The sequence below is a fragment of the Typopeltis vanoorti genome, chromosome 7 (genome assembly GCF_054136105.1).
Source record: "Typopeltis vanoorti isolate ZY-2024b chromosome 7, IOZ_Tvanoo_1.0, whole genome shotgun sequence".
Taxonomy (NCBI): domain Eukaryota; kingdom Metazoa; phylum Arthropoda; class Arachnida; order Uropygi; family Thelyphonidae; genus Typopeltis; species Typopeltis vanoorti.
The window spans coordinates 25629909-25656278 of NC_143555.1; the positions used below are offsets into that span (position 1 = coordinate 25629909).

General features: G+C 37.1%; 1 protein-coding gene across 1 annotated transcript in view; it reads right to left on the minus strand.

Moving 5' to 3' along the window:
• ash1 (histone-lysine N-methyltransferase ash1) overlaps window positions 1-26370 on the minus strand; it is a 585771-nt gene that overhangs the window by 34173 nt on the left and 525228 nt on the right. The window contains exon 24 of the mRNA XM_090395574.1: window positions 19213-19394. Within this exon, the coding sequence (XP_090251700.1) occupies window positions 19213-19394 (182 nt within the window). The remainder of the gene's footprint in view (window positions 1-19212; window positions 19395-26370) is intronic.

Here is a 26370-nt window from a genome sequence, read left to right on the forward strand (position 1 = left end):
TGATGTTTTTCATGAAGACAGAAAAGGCAAAAAGGGAGGTGGAGCACTTTGATGATAGAAAAAAAGAATGTCCATACAAGGTAGAGATGTGAAAGGGGGGTGGGAATAATGGCAGAGATTTTGAGGCAGTGTGGTATGAGACAGATGTGAATAAAAGGAAATATTTAGTTGGATATTGCTATAGACTTGGTAATGTGGAGGGTAGTGACCATGAAAAGGATGATTTTAATGATTGCAATACAGATTTGTATGATGACATAGCAACTGGAAGTAAAGAAAAGGAATTTCTAAAATGTTTTGAGGGATAACTACCTCAGACATTATGTAACAGAGGGCATGCAAGGATTGAAGATCTTCGATTTGATCATCTCATGAGAGGATGTTATTATAAATGGTGTCAAATCTTCCTCCATTTGGTGAGATTGGCCATAAAGTGATTACATGGATGGTTGCCAGTCATGTGAGGAAATGGTATATGTGAAATTACAAGGTTGGTGATTATCAGAAGTTCAGGAGACAGCTTGCAACTGTAGTATGGAATGACGAATTGGGCAGAAAGGAGATCATTAATGTGCTTTTGTTGCTATTTAAAAACTATCTAGTAGAAACAATGCATTCCATGAGTCAGAAGGTTAAATAAAGGAGGTGTGAAATGGATTAATGAAGAGATTAAGCATACAACACAAGACGACATTATGGAGGCAACATAAGATGAGAGGTAATAATTAATTACATGAGGAGCACGAAGAAAAGGCATGGAGGGTAACTTGGTTGGTAAGGGCAGCAGTTAGTGTATGGGGGAAAAAAAAAGATTAGGGCAGGATTGCACTGATTGGAGAAAATGGTATAAGGATAACTGCTGCAGAGGATATAGTTGATGTATTTAATGAGCAGTTCATAAAGGTCTTTCATCCTTGTGAATGTGACATCACAGAGAGATAGAGAACAGTGGAGAATGAGGAGGAGAGAATGATTGCGAGTGAGCAAGAAGTATATGGGGAAAACAGAGCAAACATGATGTTAATAAGGATATGGGACTTGATGAAATATTACCAGGTACTTTGAAGGAATGTGCCAGGGAACTGACATATTTGTTTAAGAGTCTTACACTGGGTCAAGTTCCAAATGAGTGGAAGGAGGTACTGCTTCATAAGGGAGCTGACAGAACTCAAGCATCAAATTATAGGCCAATCAGTGTGTCAGGCATTGTGGGTAAAGTGTTGGAGAGGCTAGCGAGAATCAGGATCTGGATTTGCTAAAGGGAGATCATTTTGCTAATCTATTTACTTATTACAACAAGGTGACAGCTGTATTGGACGAGGAAGACTGATACACAGTGGTATACTTATATTTTGCAAAAACTTTTTATCAACTTACCACATGGTAAGTTGATAGTCAAGCTAGAGTGGATGGGGTTGGATATTACATTGCTGCATTTAGCAAGCTGTGTATGTTGGGAGGGGGGGGGGGTATTCTAGAAAAAAAAAAGTCACTATTGATGTGCATCAGGGGTCTGTTTTAGGGCCACTGCTGATTAACATGTATGTTAATGATACTGGGGAAACTTTGAGTATGGATATTCAGTTGTTTGCAGATGACACAAAGTTGGGAAGAACTATGAGAAGCAGAGCAGACTCAGCCTTACAAGAAGACTTGAATAGATTAAGTGAATGAGCATGGAAGTAGGGATGCCAGTTCAATGTTGCAAAATGTAAGGTTTTAAAACTTGGGAAACAAAGATGAGTTGTAGAATTTACTCTTGGTGGGGATATACTGTTGGAGGTAATAAGAGACCTTGGGGTGATGGTGAATAAGAATCTAAAATTTGGTGGATGCATTGTTGAATTGCGAGGAAAACATAATGAATTCTGGGAATTATGCAGAGGTCACTGACTTGTACAAGTAAGGTAATTCTGGTTCCATTGTATAAGGCCTTGATTAGGCCAAATACGGACTACTGTGCACAGATTTGATCACCTGGTTTTCAAAATAATGAAAGATATTGGAAAGGGTCCAGAGGTGATTGACTAAGGTAGTTTCTGGTCTCTGGAATGTCGAGTATGAAGCAAGGTCGAGAAGATACCATTTGCAGTCTAGTGGATAACAGGAAGGGGGTGGTTGATATGATAGAGATGTACAAGTTAGTTAGGGCTGTTATAGGATTAATGTCGAAAGAGGTTTTCCATAAAATGGTGGGAGATCAGGGGCGAACAAGAGTTCAATCCTGGAAGCTGTATAAGGAGAGTGCAAGCAAAGGAGTGAGATGCATATTTTTTGCAAGAAGATTTGTGAATGATTCGAATGCACTGCATGAGAGTGGTATTTTCTGCAGAGAAATTGAATATATTTAAGGCATAGTATGATGAGCTGAGTGTATGCCAAGGGGAACTCCCATGTTGAGTCTTTGAATCTGTGGGGGATCTTGAGATGGTAATAATAATAATAAACTTCCAAAACTTCTCTCTCTCATTTCTGAAATATAATGGCCATATCTGTGTGTTAAGGCTAAAGTGCTGGGAGAAACTCATTAGAAGCTTAATCAAGTGAACGGCACTGAGAAAGGATTAAAACTATTATTTAATTCTTCCAATATTTCATCTCAGAGAATGACACAAAATACTGGAATAACTAAATAATATTTTTAATCCTTTTTCAGTGCTCTTTCATTAAGCCTCTAACGTGAAATGCCATACCCCCTTGGATATGTACAGTATTTCTGCATTTTTTTAGTGACTAATCCATTCAAATCTCAGTCCTTAGAAAATCACATTTAGAATATATTTTTTAATAATTTTGATTTTCATTTATCCACCTTAAAGGTTGGTTCACACATGCTCACCTGTTTCCATTCCCTGCTTTCTCTTTCTTTGATTACAATATCAATGTTTTCCTCTCTCTTTTCCCAACATCTAATTCCAAATTCAGTCCAATTAAACAGAGGCAATCACTTACATAAATGATTTTGTTCATCAAACTAGGCAGGGCCTTTGAGCTTAGTAGAATTCTACTCTACCAGGAAATAAATGCGGAGTTCTCCTTTTCATTGCTGCTAGCTTAGTGTAGTATAGTTTTTAGTCTAGTGTGTGTGTGTGTGTGTGTGTGTGTGTGTGTGTGTGTGTGTGTGTATATATATATAGTCTCTGGTGTTGCTTCCATCCCCCCCCCCCAAGTAAGTGGCAAGTGTTTATTCCAGCCTTATGATGTCTTACATGGACATGAATCATTTCCAAATCTTCATCATCATCAAATTAATGATATGTACTTCAAGGGAATATAGAGGATATTATAGTGACTCCAGACAAGTCCTTCTCCGACATTCTATCTGCACTCTTAACTTATAGAATCTCCATACATCTTCTCTTAATGATCCGTTCATTCCTTACTCACTTCTGACCCCCCCCCCCCAAGTGCTCTCTCTCCCTTACCTGTGTTTATTTCCCCATCCCTTGCTCCTGCAATATCTCATCTTTACATTCCCGTTTTCTCTGGCTCTGCCACAGTTTTTTTTTTTTTTTTTAATCATTCCTATAACTCTCTCACCCCTATTCTTGTTTGCATCACATCAATCAGCCTTCCCAGTCTCCTAATCTTTTCCTTCACATGTCTCAACTCCTTTTTCATACTATCCACTTCTTCTCTCAGTATCTCTCTCTGCAAACATGCTAATCTCCACTAACATCATCCCACTAATCAACGACCATCCTCCAAATCTGCTATACCTCCTAATGCTCTATCCATCTCCACATTATGTTCATCTCCAACACTGTTGATCAAGCTGCTTGCATTCCTCCAACACACTACTACTGTCGCTACTAAAATCAGTTATACTTAAATTGGTATCACTGAGTTCTTCCCATTTCCTATACTTTATGTTGCCACACTTCCACTTCCTAATCCTTACCTGCCACATTTTGAATTACTGGAATGCAAGCATGATGTAATTCCTATTTGCTACAAAAGCTTGTATGACAGGGTGCAAAATGTGGTAATTAATTGATGGTGACTAATAGTGATTGCCATTGTTTAAACAAATATCACATTAAACACAAACAAAATATACTAAAAATAACAGGTTAAATCCTAAAATTATCAAAACATAGACTACACATTCAATTATGATCTAACCAGAAGATTCCCTCCAAATTTAAAACAAATATCTTAATATTTTATACTGAAACAGACTTTTTTTTCTGTCGCCTCACTAATGCAAACTACATCCACTTGGGGATGAAGCTGCACATCAAACTTTGATTTGGATGTATATATTGCCAAGCCTTATGGGAAAGGTCACTATCCAGTTTGGTTTTCATAGTCTAAGATCAAGTCAACAGAAATTTCTTTACACACACACAATTTATATATAAGATTTCCATTTATAGTGTATACAAGGGTTGTGGAACAACGGATGTATCCAGCTATCTACCTCTCAGTATCTCTGAAGCAATGATGAAGAATTTGAAAAGTATTGGTAAGGGCTCGAATTAAGAAATTGAGAGAGAATTTCTACTTTGCATTGAACAGCATGGATTTACTTTATTAATGGAAGGTCCTATTTGAGCAACTTGCTAACATTCTATAATATTGTTACCATTGAGTTAGATATGTGGAATTGATACGCCACAATACTTTTTTTGGATTTTACTAAGGCTTTTCACAGAATGCACAATGAAACTACTGCATAAATTGGAGAATATGGGATTGGATTATAAAATATTAGCATGGATAAGAGGATGGCTGACTGACTCACAGATATCAAAAAGTGGTATATGAGGGATCTGAGTCTGCAAGATTTATGGTAACCAGTGGTGTGCCACAAGGCAGGGTAATTAAGCAGTGACTGATATGCAGTACTTACACAATCATTTGAATAGGCTGAAATTGTAGGCATGTGAATACAGCTATCAGTTCAATGTTAGCTGTAAAGTCATGCACTCTGGTGTGATTACATATCCAATGTCATATTATATTGGTGGAATTATGCTAGAAGAAACTGATCAGGCTAGGGATCGTGGAGAATTAGTAGACAGGATGTTGATGGTCAAGAAGCATATAGCAAAGATTGCAAATACAACTCAGAGGATAAGTGCAATGCTGAAACAAACCTTGAGATGTAAAGATAAGGATGTAATTTTTGCCTCTTTTCAAGGCTTTGATAACAGTCAAGTTATCAAAGTAATATCTTACTTATTACTTGAACTACTTTGCGCTTGGTTTCTGTGGTGATTTTAATACAGTAGAGAGAGAGAGAGAATGCAAAGGAGAGTGCTAAAAATGATATCAGGATTGTGGAATACTGATTACAGAATGAGAATTTGTCAACTTCAGATACCAGCAAACAAAACAAAGAGGGAGGGGGGGTGACTGGATTGAGACTTATAAACTTCTGAAATGTTCATACAGCATACTAAGAGATAGAATTTTTCATTCTATGGGGTGTCTAAGAAAGGGGCAAGAGGGCATACTTGGAAGTTGAGAATGAATCTCATCAAGATAGAAGTGAGAGTTAGATTTTTCTCTCACAGAGCAGTGCACGACTGGAATGCACACTGTTTGCACACAATTAACATTTTGTGTGCAAACAGTGTGATTGAATTCAAAAATCAGTATGACAGCTGATGCAGATAGTATGTGGTCTCAGTTGATGAGTCCCTGACTCAGTGGAGGTCTATCTTAATAATAATACACCATTATGGCAAAATAGTGCATTATCACATTATTGTAATATGATGGATCTGAAAGTAAATTATACTTGAGAAAAAATTATATTTTTTGATTTCTTCCTTCACCCAAGATTAAGTATGCAAACAAATTATCTTTCATAACTAGGTTACTTGAATATAGAAGCATATGACCACATCAGAGTGGCACACTATACCATAATGCACAAGGCTAGCTTCCCTTTTGGATGTGCATATTGCCATACATTATGGGAAAGCCATTCAATATGAGAAAACTTAAAAGGCTTGAACAAAATGTTTCATGTATAGTGTCAAGACCAGGATGAATTCCTGGATTATTTAACCTTTACTCCATTTGATAATAAATATGTTATAGGTTAACCACCAACCACGACTGAAACTCACATGAAAAATAATAAAATAAACTGAAATGTTTTCATAAATTAAATTTATGAAAGCATATGCAAAACTGCAAAAAACACTGTTGACAGTGGGAAGTGGTAAAGGAGTGTTTTTGGGAGGTAATGGCAGACTACATACCTAAAGTCAGGAGAGTAAATCAAGTAGGGATGAATATCATGATTAAGCTGGAGCTGCAAAAAAAAAAAAAAGGAAAAGAAACAACTGTGCAGGAAATTTAAGGAGAAAGATGACCAGCAAGCACACGAATAGCACTAGGCAGGCCAGAAGGGTAACTAGTGTGGTAAGAAAGGCAAAAGTAGTGTATGAAAAGAATGCAGGCTAAACATAATCCCAAAAAGTTCTTTCAATATGCTGCAAGTAAAAGAAAGAATGTATATGGCAGAATTCAATGAATGCCGATGGTAGAGAGGTAAATGAATCAGCCGAAATAGTAGAATTACTAAGTGAATACTTTGCAAGAGTATATCATTCAGGTGGTGATATTGCAAGAATGAGAGAGGCAAAGGCTTATATGGGAACTAAGGTAAACAAGACGGAGGTGCATAGCATACTGCAGAACTATAATACATCTGTGTGATTCAATGGTATACCAGCCCAAGTTTCATGTGAAGCTGTGAAGGAATTGACAGTGTCACTGACTATACTGAGTTGGATAGAGGTAATGGGATTTTACAGTGATACTGCTGAACTTTGCTAAGGACTTGGACAGGTTACTACATGGAATTCTAATCCATAAAAGGCAGCACATGAGGATGAATATAGGGTTGGTGAAATGGATAGGAGGGCAGTTGATGGAGAGATATCAGAGAATAGTTTAATCATGAATAGAATCCAAAAGAAGGGCTGTGACTAGTGGAGTGCTGCAGGGTTCTGTAGAGTTCTGCAGAGGATGAATATAGGGTTGGTGAAATGGATAGGAGGGCAGTTGATGGAGAGATATCAGAGAATAGTTTAATCATGAATAGAATCCAAAAGAAGACCTGTGACTAGCAGAGTGCTGCTGGACCACTACTGTTTAATTTGCACATTAACGATATAGGAAAGGATCAGAAAGGATCCTTTCCTATATCGTTAATGTTATATATCGTTAATGTTATCGTTAATCACAGTTATTTGCCAATTATGCAAAGTTGGGTAGAGCAGTAGTTAATACGTGTCAAATTTTTTGCAGGAAGATTTGGATACATTGGCAGACTGGGCAAAGGAGAATGGATGTCAGTTTAATGTCAGGCAAAGTGTGAGGTTATGCATTTTGGAACTGTACTCCAGGAAATTGATGAAGCCAGAGATCTGGGAGTGTTACTGGATAGGGAGTTAAAGTTTAGGGGACATAGCAAAAGTGGCTAAAGCAGCTCATCAGATTACTTGGTTACTGAAGAATATTTGATGTGCAGAAACAAGCAGATTATTGTTCCTCTTTATCGAGCCTTGATAAGATGCCATCTTGACTACTGCGTGCAGATCGGGGCACTAGGTTTTTCTTGGTGATAAGGAGGAGGTGGAGAGGATCAGAGGCGAGTGACCAAGATGGTAGCACGTCTATGGAATGAACCTAACGAGAACAGATTGAAGATTTGTACATTACAGAAACTGGTTGATAGGCAGAAAAGGGCTGATATAATTGAGAAATACAAATTACTCAGGGGATTTCACAAGATTAATTCAGAAGCAATTTTTCAAAACAGGTCTGGTGGTGGGAGAACAGGGCCACCAAAGGAAACTGAGTAAGAGTGTAGTTAGCAAGGGTGTTAGAACCAGATTTTTTTTTTTTTTTTTTTTTTGCTTGGAGAGAAGAGAAAGAGTAGAACAGGTTGCCAGAGTCTGTTGTGGGTGCCATGACTGAATGAGTTCAAAGCAAAGTATGATAGATACTGTGCAAATGTTGGATAGTTCTTGACATGGCATCAAGGGTATCCTTCAATGAGTCTAGGAACTCCTTGGAGTAGCCCATAATAATCATAATAATATGACAGAAAATATATAAGATACTAAAATGATTTTCCAGATTTTTTTTTTTTTCTGGAAAATTTCAGATTGCACAGTCAGCTTAGCATGAAAATACAAACTACAAACAGAAAAAAAAAAACAATAGATATCCAACTTAATAGATTGCTTGTTTCAAAAACAATTACAACATTCACTGACCAGTCATCTATAAACATCCATAAGGCATTATATGTTCCTTTCTCTGTCTAAAGGTGGCAAGATTTAGCAGAAACACTAATTTTCATCAGAGTTAACAAAGCAAGCTATTCATTCCTCTTATCTTTTCCCATCCATCATTTCCCTTCACATTACTTGTTGGTCCTTGTCTTGATCTTTTTCACCTTTCTCTTCTCTTAATATATTTAATTCACCTGATGCTTTTTGAGATTTTCAACTGTTGTACAAGATGAATACCTTTAATTTTGATATTCTATTATGTAGTTCCCACCCCACAAATATATTATATTTGTGGGGTGGGAACTACATAAAAAAACAGATGAACAAGAAATCAGAATGTGCTAAACTCTGTGTACCTTAAACAATTGTGGGTAGGTAGACAGATGAATAGAGTATGAGACCACTTAGTTGAAAAAGTAAGCAGTTGCGGGATGAATTTCAAATAGGCCTTGGAGAAATGCTGTTATGTCTGGTGCATGTTGTCGACATTCATGCCAATAGCTTGCATAATCTCTTTAACATGCATCCCAAAGGTACATAAGCATCTTTGTGTATGATATTGAGCTTCCCAATGCAGAGAAAAGATAATAGCTCAAGAAGGATGCTCTGGTAAAGAAAATACTTTATTTTAACATAACCACTTTGGATGATGTGCAAAAGGCACCAGTTCCACATACTCTGATGAAAGATGGGCCTACGCTGCCTTGAAGAACCATATATTTATGACAGATAATCTGGCTTTGAATGTGTAAGTGCACAATACAAATGAATCAACAGATCGATCTGCAGCAATTCAGTAGAGGGGTAAAGTGCAAAGGAGATTTGATGCTCTGTTCCACTTTTCTCATAGTTGATGAATGTGTGCAAGAAATGCGAGCTTTGTGTCAAAGATGAGTCCTAAGAATTTGGCTTCTGTTGCTACTGGAATAACACTTTGTCTCATTCTTAAATCAAGATTGGAGTGCAGAGTAGTTCATGGCAGAACTGCACACAAACTTTTTTCTGCTGAAAAACCTCAACACATACTAAGCCCAATGCAGAGACATGATCAACCACTGGCTGAAGTTTCTTTCAATTACCTTCATGTTACAAGAGCGACAGAAAATAAATTGGAAAGTCATCAACATATAAAGCACTGCCTACAGTGGAAGGAAGATGTTCAGTGATTGAGTTCACTTTGACAGCAAAGAGTGTTACACTTAAGACAGAGCCTAGGGGGAGCACCCTATCCTTGATGATATGGCTGAGATACCATATTTACACTTGGACTTCGAAAACTTAGCTCACAGAAAATTTTTAATATAAGAAGGTACCTTCTGAGACCATACAGGTCTTTTAATATGTCCAGACTGTTTCATAAGTTTTTTCCAAGTAAAAGAAAACTGAAAACAGATGTTCTTGTTTCAGGATGCATCTCTTATACGTGTTTATAAATGGACCAAACAGTCAAAGTTAAATGAAGGCTATGAAAGCTACATTGTGTATTGGAGAGTTTCTAAATACTGATAATTTTTTAATCATTTTCTTAAGTATCTTATAAAGACAGCTGGTCAAAGCAATATGTGGATAACTGTTTGCTTGTGTTGGCTCTTTTTCTCATTTTGGAATGGCATTGACAATTGACATACATCAAGAATCTAGAAACTCTTCCACGCTAAAGAAGATCAATAGGAGATGTTTTATTATCTCACAATGGATATTATCTTCACTGGGATGAGACAGTAAAACAGTTCTGTTTAGTTTTTTTCATAAACAACTGGTTGATTGTATGGCTCTAGTCCACCAGTAGAAAATCTTAGCCACTGTTTCATTTTCTTTTAATATTAAAAATAAAGGAGAATATAATGTTGTTGCTGTGAGATGGACAAAATTTTCTCCGAAAGGGTCTCAATAGTTTTGGGATCAGTAACAACACATTCATTATGTTCCAAGATAGACAAACAGTCTGTTTAATATCAACCTTTCATTTTTCTGAATTTTATCCTATACAGTTTTTTCACTGGTTGTTTGATTAATCGATGATGTAAATTGGATCCAAAATTGTTTTTTAACTCTGATGTCTCACATAACGTGCTATGGCCTAATAAAAGTAACTTTGAAGTGATAGCATATTGAAGAAATATACCCCATACTCTGTCTTGATCTTTTTTGGCTGCTTGGCATTCCAAGTTCCACCAAGACTTTGGATACAGTCGAAATCAAGACAATGTTTTTGGAAATGTGGCTGTTGCTACCTGAAGAATATCATCTGCTACATACTTTACTGTAGGGGTTCCCAACCTTTTTGTTTCCTAGAGTACATTCGAAAATACCGATAGGGCGATAGGCACCATCTATTTTTTCAAGCAAATTTTTTGAATTCTCTTGTTAAATGAATGCAACTTCGAATGCGCATCTACTTTACATTGTATGCGTTTAATAATCGTCATGTGTCATTAACGCATGCGTCATATAGCATGCCATCAATGGTTGTGTGATGTGCACGTGATTATTTCAAACTATACGGCACACGGTTGAACAGCGGCGGGCACACACAAATTGATCGATGGGCGCCATGGTGCCCATGGGCATAGGGTTGGGAACGCCTGCTTTACTGCTTCACTGGTAGAGGTATAACAGACTACTTTAGCATTATATTTTAGTATTACAGTCAGACTATTCCATTTTCCACATGGGCATTGGTGTAGAATACAGTTCCTACAGACACTGTTTAAGTAACAAGAAAATGATCGCTTTCAGAGATGTTCTCTTTGACATCCCACAAGAGCAGTGGAAAAATGGCAGGGGAGGGAGCAGATTTTAAGATCAATTTTAAGATAAACCCCTGAATGAATTGTATGAATTATTCTGATCAGCAGGATTTTATATGGATCAAAACATGAACAGTTCATGTAAAGTGAACTGCACTTATCATGAAAGTACTCTCCTCCACTATTAATCCCTTAATGGTGAATGTGGAGCAATTAGTGGATTAACTGCAACAGAGCAATCTTTGTGTCATTTTGACTAAAAGTACACTTACTTGGAATTTCCTTCATGTGAAAATAAACAGCCTATTCCAAAATGTGTCAAAAGATCACCTTAGCAATTTATTTAGCAACAGCAAATATGCTATTTTTTATTCTTCAATCTGTGCAAATAAACACAACAATTTATATTCTTTCATTTTAATGACAATATTGCAGAAGTGATTTTCATGATATTTTCAAATGCTTGCATTGAAAATTAGTATGTTATATATTTATAAACTGATAAACACCTAGAATAAAAATGATATTGAAGAAGCTGATATAACCACAAGAAAGAACATATCTTAAAACCCTTTAACCCCATGTTTCATCAAATTCTAATAATTTGCCCATTTTCTTTTAGGATATATAAGAAGACATGAGAAGTTAGAAGAAATTCGAAAACAGAGGTAGAGGCTGTCATCAATTTTTTCATACAGCAAGAAAAGTCTGCAACTGAGATTCACTAAACTTTGTGTGAGACATTAGTGAACTGTGACCAGCATATCCAACAGTTGGCAGATGGGTGGCCAAGTTTAACTGGGCACCATGAGACAACAGATGCCCCTAGATAAGGATGACCTTCCACAGCGATCAACCCTGAAAACATTGATGCAGTGCATGCCATGATCTTTGATGATAGATGAATACCAGTCAAAAACATTGCAAAGACTCTGGAGATATCCAGGGAACAATTTGGGATCATTATCCACCAACATCTGGACATGAAGAGACTCAGCAAAATGGATCCCCAAATGGTTAAAGGCCAACCAAAAAGACAGAATGTGTGCTGTCATCTCAAGGGATTTTGGGTCATTTTGAGAAATCAGACAACAGTCAATAGACTGGAGACACAAAGGTTCTGCATAGCCAAAAAGGTTACGAACCCAAAAGTCAGAAGGGAAGGTTCTTGCCATGCCACTATCTTTTGGGATATGGATAGTGTAATTCTTAGTGTTTCAGCAGCAGTTTATTCAACAGCTCTGAAGGAATGAAGGAGTACTGAAGGAAAAATGCTGTGGGAAACCAAGAAGAAGCATGTTGCTTTTGCATGACAACACACCTGCTCATACTGCTCATGAAACCCAACAGACAATAAACAATTTGGGCTTTCAATATCTGCCTCATCCACTCTGTTTACTGACACAAGGACAGAAAAGGTCATACTGTGCCAAACCAAAGTTTATGCAGTATACTCAAGGTAATAATAAATCAGCTCATTGAGGAGAAAAATTTACTAATTTGTCTCCTTAGTAAATAGTAAATTAGTATAAATTACTAAATAATGTTATGTACAAGAAAGCAAATCTAAAAAAAAATAAATTGTTTGTAAAAATTTAAAAATTTCATGCAATCTATCTACACCCTCTGTCCAAAAAGAAACCGAAGTTTTCGAAAATAGAAGAAACTAGCAATGCCACCTGTTGTATCTTTTTGTCGTTGAAAGTGGCAACCTTCATTAGTGTTGTGTCAACTGTTTGTGACATTTGTTTCATTAGAAGCCGAGTTATAGTGCCAAGAGTGTCAGTGTTTTGACGAAAGGTCAGAAAATGAGTTTCAAGCAGAGAGCTGCGATTGACTTTTGTGTTAAACTTGGTAAAAGTTTTACTGAAACGCATCAAATGCTTCAAAAAGCATATGGTGATGAATGATTATCCCATATTCAAATTTACAAATGGTTGAAGCGATTTCAAAGTGGTCGTGAGACGCTTGAAGATGACAAAAAGCCCAGTCATCCAAAAACTGGACTGAGCAAAGTTAAATCCAAAAAGTGCGTGATTTCATCAAAGAAAACCCGAAATCGTCCGTGAGATTGATTGAAGATGAAATGAGGATTCCAAAATCAACTGTGCACAACATTTTGACCGAGAGTTTGGCCTTCTTAAATTGAATTCAAGATTTTTTCCCCACAAGTTGACCGATAACCAAAAAAGTATCAAATTGAACACTGCAAGGACCTCATTAAAGCCGCTAAACTTTCTTGAAATGATCGTTACTGGTGATGAAATGTGGTGTTTTGAGTATGAGCATGAAACAAAGTGCCAGAGTGCTGAGTAGAAATCATCAGAAGAGGGGCATCTGAAAAAAAAGTTGCTTGGAGAAGTCAAAAGTAAAGACAATGCTGATTTGTTTCTACGATTCCAAGGGCATTATCCACAAAGAATTCATTCCACCTGGCCAAACAGTCGACGTTGGGTTTTATCTTGAAGTTTTGAAGTGATTGATAGCGAGAATTCGTCGCATACAGCATGAATATTGTGATGCAGGCAGCTGGTCGCTTTTGCACGATAATGTACCATTCTCATCGTTCAAACATTGTGAGACAGTTTTTGAGCAAAAACCAAGTTTGTGTGTGTGTTGGATCACTCGACGTATTCACCTGATTTAGCACCCTGTGACTTCTTTCTCTCCCCCAACTTTATTTGCTGATGAAAGGAAAGCAGTACTACACCATTGAAAACGTTCAAGTGGCAGTAACCATGACCCTCAACAGTATCCCAAAAACTGATATAAAAAACTCCTTTAACAAATTAATTGACAGTGCCAAACACTGTATCAAAGCTGAGGGAGAGTATATTGATTGAAATAAATGATTTGAATAATTATAATTGGCCTGTGTTTTATTTTCTATCAAAAGTTCGGTTTCTTTTTGGACAGAGGGTTTAAGTTTCATAAAATCTGCCTGAGTATATGGCTTGGCCAGGATAGTAAAATTTTCATTCCTTTCTCGAGGAAAGTGCTGGCACTCCACCAGAAAATGTCAAATAAGATGCATGTTGCACTGTTTAATTTAACACATCAGTGGATCATCAGCGCTCATCAGATGAGAATGCGTAAGATGACAGTGACCCATGTTGGAGTGTAGCAAGAGCAACTTCCTCTGTTCTGTTTCTACACTGACTGGAATGGAAGCGCTTATTAAGACTTAATCTCATGCAATTCATTTGTATTGTTGGATAAGCAACTGTGCAACCACTGTGCTCATGCATAGAGAGCTGGTGGGTGGTATATCTACCTTCCATTTTCCAGATTTTGCCCAAACTTCTTTAGTTTTGGTTGTTCTGATCATGGAGGATACATGCAGGATTCCTTTTGACTTTGACAACAAATGTGTATTGCTAGAGCCTGGGTATGTTTGAAAGTCATCAGGTTTGGAAGCTCCACACACATAAAAATTAGGTCACAATTCCAACCAACAGGCGATAACACAAACACTTAAAAGACAGAAACACCAGGCCGACACGACATAGCATCCACTTTCTCCATGAGTTCAGACGACAACCCACATTGTTGCACTCCAATCGACTCTCTCCCTGGCCTCCTTTTCCCATAAACCCTTCCCCTAAAAAAGTTTCTATTTTCAGCCTCCGTTTTCATTTTTCCCACCCTACAAAAAAAAAAAAAAAAAAAAAAAAAAAAAACGCTCCGCCCACTCTTAAAAATAATATATGTATATATTATATAAAAAAAACGGGTTTTTTCAATTATTTCTCCCACATTGCCTAAGCCCCCCTCCCCCTTCAACACCATAACAGCAGAAGTACGCACACGGCAGAAAGAAGACAGGAAACAACATCCAAGAAAAGATACGTGCAAATTTTCTTTTATTATGCTACATATATTTGTCTCTAAAATACATCTACAATGCCCTAAGAATTCTTGAGTAAAAAGCCAATGACATTAAAGAAGGGACACTCCTAAACAAAATCAGGCAAAATAGCCATAAAAATAATCAGGTTTATTGCTGTAGAATATTTCTGAAAAATACCACAAGCTGTGTTCTGAGCTTCTTTGACTACTGTGCAGTCATCATTCCACCATGGTTTAGGAAAATTTTGAAATTGGCTAGATGTTCTCAGATTATAGTCGTTGCAGCTTGTATAATAAACTGTTACATGCTTCTTGCATCACTAATGGAAGAAGAGCTGACCCATCGCAAACTCAAATTCTGCTAATGATGAGAAAGTGAACTCGTCAGCTTGCTCAATTTTCCATCATGATATATGCAATGTGGTGCATGGTTTCCCATGAAGGAAGGTGGTTATCACTGGAAAGTGTTCCTTCCCAAATAAATTGTCATTAGTCTTCCACTTGAAGAGAGTAATAAAAGGGAGGGTGAGCAGATAGGTCTACAGCAGTGAATATTAAGGTAGGCATATGGAAGAAGGCATTACTTCTCATTTTTAGGAGGGAGAGATTGTTGTTATCAAGCATATAATCCACAACTCTTCCTCTGATGTTTGTTCAAGCACTATCCCAAAGAATGTTGTGTCCATTTAAATTCTCCATTAAAAGAAGGCTAATCACTGTAATATGACATCATCATCAAGGTAATCTTGAGAGACATCTTTGGCAGGAGGGTGTAGATGCAGCACCCTGTTAAGAGTTCCAATTGAGAGTAGGAAAGCAACTAATTGTATGTTCATATTGAGTGAGACTTGCTCCCATGAAGATGGCGACCCCACCATGGGCATGTCTATCCACTATCCTGTTCTTATGAATGAAGGTAGCATTTGGTAATGTCTGATAATCTCTCGACTTTAGATATGTTTCTTGCAGGCAGAAACATACTGGTTTATATACTTCTGCAATACTAATTTGATGTCACCAAAGTTTTGAAGGAACCATGATAATTTCACTGGTTTTCAGTATTTCTTTTTTGGTGTTATTATCTGGGTTTCTATGTTGAGTACTTCTGCTTTCATTAGCCTTGGATTTTTTTCTTTTTAGAGAATTAAGGATGGCTAATATCCATCATTTCCCCTTCATCAGGAAAAACATCCAAATTGCACTCCCTCTAGGACAATAAGTACGTGAATTATTTGATCTTCTTCAGGTGAAACAGAGGCATCCATGCCATCTGAAGTTGATCCATCTTAATATTAGAGAATCTTGAAGCACGTTTTGGACCTTCTGTAGTGCAAGTTCCATTATCTCTTTTATTAGTTGATTTTATTGTAGCCAGAATATCTTTAGCATGTTCTCAGGAGTGAGTCCATATTGATTGATCTCCTTTAATCATTCAGGGATATTGTAACTGGTTGAAGTATCAACATATTTGGATCCCCGTTGATTCTTTTTTTTGGAGCTGCCTTCACAACATAAGCGAGCTTACCAGATGTTGCTGCCATTGTCGTGATATAATGTCTCTTTGTCTCCTAGTAAGTGATGTATTGCTGATTTTATTTTTTTGGCATGCTTGAGAGTAATCTGGATGGTCTCCCTCATTATTAGGGCAGTTTGATGTTTTGCTCTCGCAATATTTATTCTCATGGTCTTTATTGCAATATTGGGTGCAAATGGCTGAGCCACAGTAGGCAGTTTGAGAATGACCACACTTCTAACATTTAAAGCTGAGCAAATAGTTTGGGATGTGGAGGCTTACTGTGCGGTTGAAATAGGTTTTGGTGTGTTAAATGTGACGATGTTGACTCTGGTGGGAAACAGGTGACCAACTCTATATGTAGGTTTTCAACTCATGGCTGTCACTCCCTGATGTTTTAACTTGGGAGATATCTTTGTCTGGTATATCAGAGAATCCCACTATGATATTAGGCCTTTGGAAAAGTTAAAAGTTTTGTGGGAAGTAACAGTAATTGATATTCCCATGGTAGACGTTGCACAAAGCAACTTTTCTGACTGTGTCTTTGTTCATGCTTCAATAAGTATATCCTGCTGCAGCTTTTTCACAGATTTAGAGATCCTACCAACCCTTCCAAACTCTTCAGGATGAAAAAGGGTGACATTTAAATGTATTATTAAGAAAAAAAAAAGCTAAAATGATTGCAGCATTGATGTTTTCTGATTCTTATTCTGAGTTTCAGTTGGTGTTTCTATGTTTTAAGGTTAAGTTACATGGGTGGGGCTTAATGAGAGCCCCTGATTAACCAAAGGATGAAGGAGCATTCATTCTCAGGGGGATTTTATGCAGTGCCAAAGCTCTCCACTCACCATACAGCCTCACATGGATGTCCACTCACCAGCAAGTAGCGACTGTGCTCAGGATTGGAATGCCAGGGCTACCCTGGACAATATATGTACACTGCAGAAAGGTTTGGGCCCTATCCCCAGACCACAGAGGAAGGAGACTCACTGTAAAAACTCTTGACACTTTCACACAAAGCCCAGTTTCCACCTGATCCTGTCCAGAACATACAGAACCACCTATCTTGCCAAAGCAGAGGCCAAAATAGTGCAAACTCTGTGGATCCCCAACCCTCTCTTTCTGGATGTCTATGGTTTGCACCATATGGTAAACACAGCTGCAAGGCATTGGATCCCAGTGATGGTAGTCTCAGGAAAAGTAGGGTGAAGAATATGGAAAGAAAAGCAAAAAATAAAAAATAAATAATAATAATAAGAATGAAAAGTGCTTCACATGGAGGGGAGGGTGTCATGCTTGAGATATATTAGTTGATAAATGGTTATTACCGGATTAATGTGGATGGGATTTTTGATAGAATCGGTGGAGAAAGGGAGAGAAACAAGATGCTATCTCTGGAAATTGAATAAGGCTGTTGTGAGTAAGGGGTGAGAAGTAAACTTTTTTGCATGAATAGTGGTGGGTGGTTGGAATGCATTGCCTGAAAGTGGAGATAATGAATTAATTTAAGTCATGGTATGAGGAGATATGTGTGAGATAGTGGACCTCCAGCAATGAGTCATTTGACTCCAAGCAGGTCTAATAATAATAATAATAATAATAATAATGGATGTCATCAGGCCCCACTGCACTGGCAAGAGAGTGTACACTTCTAGTGCTCGAGCACATTTTTAGAAAATGTTTGGCCACTCTTTCTCTTGTTGTTCGTTCAATATTAAAAATTCAGGAGACAGTTGCTAAGATTCTAAAAGAGATTTCCTCTAAAGTGGCTGTAATTGCTTTGTATTTAGCTATTACTCAACCATCATACAGCAAGGTGTTCTACCCACATTCATTTTCCTCCATGTGTTAGAGTATCTATAAAATATATCTCATGCTTAACTGTTTTGACTGCTTGGCATTTACAATTACACCATGGCTTTGGATGGAGATGAAATTGAAATGATATTTTTGGAACTGCAGTTTGCTGCCTGGACAATACAATCTGTTATAATCTGCTTCAGCATCAAATTTTACAAGATGGAGAAAAGTATTCCAGTTAGTGTGGTGAATTTTTCATGTAGGCATCCATGTAGAATAATAAAGTTCCTGTGAGGACAAAGTATACATCACAGCAAAATGATCACTTCCACATATGTTCTCTTCCACGTTCCATGAGGTGGAAGAATGCATGAGAGCAGACTGTAAGATCAACTGCAGAATACAGAGGTTAGTTATATGGAAGAAGGTGCCGAGTTCATTATCGTTAAGCATATGCTTAACGATACAGTCCTGTCCATTCGTGTTGGCATTACCCTACAATGTGTTGTATCCACTCTGAGGCAGTTGCAATATAAAGTTACGAAGGTCTGTCACATTTAACTCAGAATCTAGTGGTAAATAAATGGACCACTGTGAAATAAGAAATCGCACTGACAGACGAATGGTTATTACTTCTAAAGCAGTATTAATTATGAATAAATTGGAAGTAAGTATGGCTGCCTGCTAAAATAGCAACTCCTCCATAAGAAGGACCATATCTGTTTCTGTCCTTACAACAACGAAACGCCTGAAGATAGGGTCCTCGTTGGTTTTTAAAAATGTTTCTTGCACACAAAAACATATTGGTTTGTGTTTCTGCAGCAATATTTTAGCAGACTTCATAGCAGTTCTACTAAAAGAATGTACCTATTCATATACATAATGAAAATTAACAGTATCCATTGGTATATAAAGGCAAAACTACTTAATGATGTATGAAGTCACACATAAATAGAAGTATATTAAGTGCATGTACTAATATGGTAAACATTTGAGCAAAAATTACTCAGTATATAAATCTTATAGAAAACCTTACTTGGATTTTGATATCTTGTAAAAGATGTGTGCAGATTTGTCTACTCGATATTCACAAATGTATATGTCATCTTCAGAAAATCTCCTTGGTCTTCCTTTACAGTAAGTGCTCAAATCCAAAACACAGCACTGTCCAACAACAGTATTAAGAGGAATTATTTCATAGAGTGGTATACGAAAGACCTATAAATAAACATATATATAAATCAGGGATGAATAATCCAGATGTGCTAGGTGCATGATGCACATCCATGGAATATTAATATCATTGAAATTATATTTTTGTATTTATTCCCATTAAAGACTTCCCCAACTGTTTCCGGGCTTTGCATGAATTCCTAAAATTAAAACAATATAATAATGCTTCATGAAGAGGATAATTTTTGATGCACAAACATTGCATCACATTGCTGTTAACAGTCTGGGTGTGCATCCAAGATCCATACACCTTTGAGCCCTTTGATCAGATGTACAGATGGTGGCAGATCAAATTCATAACATTCCAGTTTTTAAACTGCCCAGAGTGCAAGGCAGGATGAGCACTGAGACAATAGTACCTAGAAATCAGTGGCTGTTGACTGGTTATTGTGCCAACCAATCCAACTGAACATAGTCATTTGTCATGAGTTGCTGTTTTTGTTTTCTGAGTGCTCATCCTGTCATAACCATCATATGATTAGCGTGCATGAAGTGCAAACTGACTTGGTAGGCAAGTTTTCATATATAATTTTTCCATAAATCTATAACTTTTGCCCAATTCTGCTTACATTCTGAATGAAAAGCAGAATGTAATTCTGCTTTTCATATGTACAATGGGAAACAATGTTGACGATCTAATGAATGTCCCGTTGTCTGCCAGAACGTTTGAGGATGGTATGACTGTAGTCAAAAGAGGTAAGCCTCGTCCTTCTCTTCCAAATTTATTGAGTAAGCACAAAGATGCAAAAACTGAGTACGTGAGACACTTTTCTATTTCACAATACACTGCAGTAGAAAGGTTAACTGGATGTGAAGTGCAGTCAAGACTTTTTTTGTTGGCCTTTTTTATTACTCTTCAGAGAGAAAAATGTTTGCAATAAGCATGGATATTCCAACCTTAAACATTTAACATCAGCAGTGCAAAAACATGAGCACAACAAATCATATGTTCAATCATTTTTAAATCTTAAGATGTTTGGAAGACAAAGAATTGACACTCTCACTGACCAAAAAAAAAAAAAAAAAAAAAAAAAAAAAAAAAAAAAATTAAGTTATCAGTCATAATGAACAGGTAGAGAAAAATAAAGATGTTTTTAAAAAGATTAATTGATGGCATATGCTATTTGGCTAAGCAAGCACTTCCCACTGAGAGATCATGATGAGTCTGAAGATTCAGCTAATCAAGGAAATTATATAGAATTTTTAAATGTGCTCCATAAGTAAGATTCACTTTTAGACAGTCATTTAAAGGATCTGACTGTATTTCAAGGAACTTCTTCCAAAGTTCAAAATGATATGATTAGAACTATATCTGATGTGGTTAAAGATGTTATGCAGCATGTTAATTTCCACATCTTTTGGAGGAATTTTATTTCTAAAATTTGTAAAGTGTCCAGATGATATCGAATATCTCAAATGCAATTCAAACTGATTTCAAGTCACACACACTGCTTTTCATAAATTGAGCACTTTCTGTATCCAATGAGTATATTATATAAATGGCTGTTACACATATTTTCTGGCTATAGACTATAATAAATTTAGTTTAATCCTTTATCCAAGTGTGAGCAAACAAAGTTTGCGCCTGAAAGTATCTTCAGGACTGGGGTAAGGTGGTACAACACTGAGAAACTCGTTGCAAAGGTGGAGCAAGCTCACAACACTCGGCTCGGAATATATAGGTCGAAAGATAAAGGTCGAAACTAGTCTGGGTAGTGGCCCTCCCCTTAATGCATAACATTATACATATCTGCAAGGAGATGTGTTTTGCATTATGGGAGATACTGAGATAGGAGTGTTGTGAGCTTGCTCCACCTTTGCAACGAGTTGCCCAGTGTTGTACCACCTTACCCCAGTCCTGAAGATACTTTCAGGTGCAAACTTTGTTTGCTCACACTTGGATAAAGGATTAAACTAAATTTATTATAGTGTAACCAAGTGAAAAATAAAATAATAAATAAAATAAAACAAAATATTTATTTATTAATGAAAAATTATCATTTACATACAATTTTAGTTCTAATACTTATAGATGTCTTGAATCACTTCCACGAAAAATATTCAAAAATCATATTAAAAACTCTCATTAAAAAGAATTCCTTAGGTCTCACGCATATTTATAACAATAGTTTGCTTTCTAAATTCTGATTAACTCTGAAACATTAGTGAGAGCAGATGATGTGAATAAGAAGCATCAGAGAAAACATTCAAAAAAACATTAGGCTGCATAAAATATTTTTAAACAATATACTTTTATATGATATATAAAAATAATTAATAATTTTTTATTGCTGCTTACTGTTCATATATTTTTTAATGTTACCCTAAAAAAAGTTACTGCATCACTGTTTGGGCAATAATTTGTGTTACCTGAGTCCTCTTTAAAGATTATAATTTCTGCATATTTTATCCTCTTATTAATCATATGCCATGACAACAAAATTAGTTATCAACATCAACAAAACAGCTGTGTTTCCAATGATCCACGTGCCACAGTAAAAGTGGTAAGTAGGTTAATATATACAAGATGTGACAATGTAATTCCCAGAATGCACCTATAAAAAACCTATGTTCAGAACTAGACATTAGTGGCTAATGTCGCCTTCGAAGTAGTCCCCCTTGTGAATTTATACACTGGTTTAGACGGTGTTCCCATTTTTGGAAACAGACCTGGAACTCCTTTTCTGGAATACTCTCAAGTTCCTTTATCACCTTATGCGGGATATCAGTGATGTCGGAAAATCATCATCCTTTTAGAGCAGTCTTTAATTTTGGAAACAGCCAGAAATCACAGGGAGCTAAGTCAGGTGAATAAGCAGAATGACCTACTTTGGTAATCGATATTTTTGCCAGAACCTGCCGCTGCTTTTATTCAAGATCTGAGGCACAAACTTTGCAGATAAATCTTTTGCATACCCAATTCTTCAGTTAAAATTACCCTTTCTGTATCTTGATTCATTTGCAATTCATCAACAATTAATCGCACACTTAATTGTCTGTCAGACCATACCAAATGTTGCACTCTGTTCAGATTTGCATCCATCATTTTTGTTTTGGGGTGTCTATTTCTTGGGTCGTCGTTCACATCTTCTCACCCCACCTTTGAATCTCTAATGCTACTCAAAGACACTTGACTTTTTCAGAGCATCCACACCATATGCCACTTTCAACAGCTCCAATGTTTCAGTAACAGTTTTGCTGATTTTTACACAAAATGTAATGTTAACATGCAGATCTCTATTGTTTTTGCAATAGCCAACCTGCAAATGGCTACATCGCCTTGAGGTTTATGCACGCATTAGTTAAAGATGTTCAAACACAATTACTCACATAACTCCAGCCAGATCGCCACACAGGCGACACTATGGGGCCGTTCTGGGAATTAAATTGTCACACCTTGTATGTATGTGCACATATATATGAGCTCTTCACAAAATAAAATGTGCCATAGAATCAGCATGATATAAATAAAATTGATGATTAAACTGAAACTCTTCTGGTTTTTTTTTTTTTTTACTCGTAAAATAAAAATTATCATGCGGTGTGTGTAGGGGAGTGGGGATGCTCCAGACCTTAACACACACACACACACACACACACACACACACACACACACACACACACACACACACACACACACACACACACATCAGGGGAAAACATTCAGGATGTACTAGGTGTGTGATGAACACCTACAGAATAGCAATATATTTTTGCAGTTATTCCTGTTCAAGACCACTGTTTCCGGGCTTTGCATGATTCCTAAAATTAAACACAATATAATAATGCTTCACAAAGAGGATACTTTTTGACAGGTAAACATTGCTCCACATTCGCGATAACAGCCCAGGTGTGTGGTCACAAATAGAGACAGCATTGAGCTCTTTGAAGAAACATAAGATGACACTGTGGGTCAAATTCTTAACGTTCCCTTGTTTTTAAACCACCTAGAAGGCAAGACACGGTGTGCACTGAGACAATAGTACCTAGAAATTATGTTGTGATTAGTTATTGTGTCAACCAATCAACTGAACATTGTCATTTGCTGTTTTGATATATGCAAGTTTTTATATATAATATAGACAAGTTTTTAATAATAACTTTCTACAAATTTATAAATTTTTGTCCATATTTACAATGGGAAACAGCGTTGACGATTTAATGACTGTTAGATTTTCTGACAGAACTTTTGTGGATTGTATGATTATTGTCAAAGTGGGTAATTACTGAGCAAGCACAATGATGCAAAACTGAGTACATGGGACACATCTCTATTTCACAATACAATACAATACAATACAGTATTGTGAAATAGAGAATGATTAACTGGATGTGAAATGCAGATAAGACTTTTTTTGTGGGACTTATTATTATCCAGAGAGAAAAGTGCATGAAACATAGCTATTGTTCATTTGACCTTTATAATTTCCATATTTCATAAAATTATATTAACACGTTTTCGAGTTCGCACCTGGCAGTGTCTGTTGTTTCTATATAACCTGGTGAATATTTGCTTTAGTGTATGTATGTATGTATGATGCTTCTGTGTCAAGTGGTCACATTTTCACAAAACTTATACAGCATGCTAGTAGCACCTCTACCTGTAGAATTTTATTTCTAAAATTAGTCTGTATATTAGTCTGTAAGTTGTTGGATGATATCGAATAATTCATATGCGGATATGCTAACTGCTGACCTGGTTGGCTGAGCGGTTAATGTATCCGATCTCCAGCCAAAAGGCTGCGGGTTCGAATCCCACTGTGGGCAGGGATGTTGGCGATTGGCTGTGGAAATACTAGTGGTGGTGAGCGGTAGACAGCGCTAGTGTAGTTGTGGTTAGTTGTAGTCGGTGGATAGAGTGGTGGAGACAGAAAGTTGTAAAGTAAATGTCCTCCCTCGATGAGTCTTTGGCCTCCTTGGAGGTGTCACGTAATAATAATAATATATTCATTATACTTTTCATAGATTGAGTAATTTCTGTAACCAATGAATATATCATAAATTTGTGTCCAATTTTATACTTATATAAAATTATATTTATATAAATTAAAATTAAATTAACTGGTAATTAGTTTACGGAATTAACAACGCATATAAAGTATATTAATTAAAGGTAACTTCAATGAATAACTTCTATATTTCGGCAACGTCACATGGCCATCTTCAGGAACATAAAGATATGGTATGTGCACGCAGGCACTAACACAAAGCAAATGAGGAAGAAAGCAAGAAACTAATATTGTTCCTAAAGTCCTAATGGTGCCCTCTGGCGGGCTAATTTGGTAGTCTTGGCAGTTGGGCCGAAGTTCTCATAATGTAAGTCTCCCAAATTTGGGGTAGTTTCATGCACCCAAATTTGTTGAGGTTAGGAACGTTTTTTAGAGCTGCTGAAGATTCTTTGAATAATCTTTCGTATTTAAACTTGCTGCGATGAATTATTTTTGTTTTCTTCCAACGAATTTTATGGTGGGTATCTAAGGCATGGTCTGCCAGCCCAGAGCGGCTATACTGGTGAAACCAGATGTAGTCTTTGTGTTCTGAAATCCTGATATTTGTTGTTCTGTCTGTTTGGCCAAAGTAGGACAATTTGCAGCTGCAAGGGACCTGGTATACACCAGGTAGGTCAAGGGGAAGTGGTTGGTCTTTGGTAGAGCGGATAAGGGATGCCAACTTTTTATATGGTCTGTAACAGGAAGTAAGGTCATATTTTTTGAGGATATTGGTTATTTTCTCAGAGGTGCCCTGGAAGTAGGGGATGGTGATAGACTTGGTGTAATCTTTATTGTGGAGGGAGGGGGGGGGGGGGTACTGGTTTTAGTATTTTTTGGGGTTATAGCCATTGGCTAAGAAAGTGTTGAGGATGTGGTTTAGTTCAGTAGTTAGGGCCTTGTCATCTGAGCAGATTAATTTTGCCCTGTTATATATTGTTTTTATAACCCCATATTGTTGTGAGGGTGAATGTATCTGCCAGTATGGGTGAGTTTTCTGTGAACAGAGAAAACCAGAGATCCATCAAGCTGGCGGGTGATTAAAGTGTCTAGGAAGGGGAGGGTGTTGTTTTCCTCTTTTTCTAAGGTGAACTGGACTCTGGGGTGTTGGTTGTTTAAGTGTGTTTGGAAGGAGTGGAGTGTGTCTGAGCCATGTGGCCAAATAGCAAACACATCATCCACATAACGGGTTTTTGTGGGTCGGAGTTTGAGGCTTTCTCTTCAAATGTCTCCATAAAGAAATTGGCCAAGGGTGGGGAAAGCGGTGAACCCATGGCTATCCCCTCTGTTTGTAGAACTGTCCTTGCCAAACGAAATAGCCTGAGTTCATTGTGAACTGAAACAGGGCTGAGATATCGGGAGGAAACTTGGCTTGGATGAGCTCTAGTGTTTCTTTGAGTGGGACATTAGTAAATAGGGAGGAGACGTCAAAACTGACCATTATGTCAGTGTGTTGGAGTGTGAGGTTTTCTATACTGGTTTAAAAGTGGGCTGAGTTTTTTATGCGTGATGGTGTGTTGCCAGTGTAGTGTGTGAGCGTTTTGGCTAAATATTTGGCTAATTTATATGTGGGGGAAGCGATGCCATCCACTATGGGATGCAATGGCACATTTTGTTTATGTATTTTTGGGAGTCCATATAATCGGGGGGGAGTTATAAGGTTTTAGTTTGTTGGTGACTTCCACAGGCCAAGAAGTGACCTTCTTAAGGAGTCTGTGGAGAGTTCTAATCTGAGAGCTGGTCGGATTATATTCATTGGGGAGGTAAGTCGTAGGGTCTAGTACTAAAGCAGTTAGCTTACCTTTGTAGTCTTTTTGATTGAGCACCACAGTGGCGTTTCCCTTATCCGCCTTGGTGATTACTATTTTTTTGTTGTTTTTCAATTCTTGTAGGGCTGCATATTCGTTTTTGGATAAGTTGGTTTTTGGAGGTTTGGCTTTAGTGAGAACACAGACTACATCCAGTCTAACATT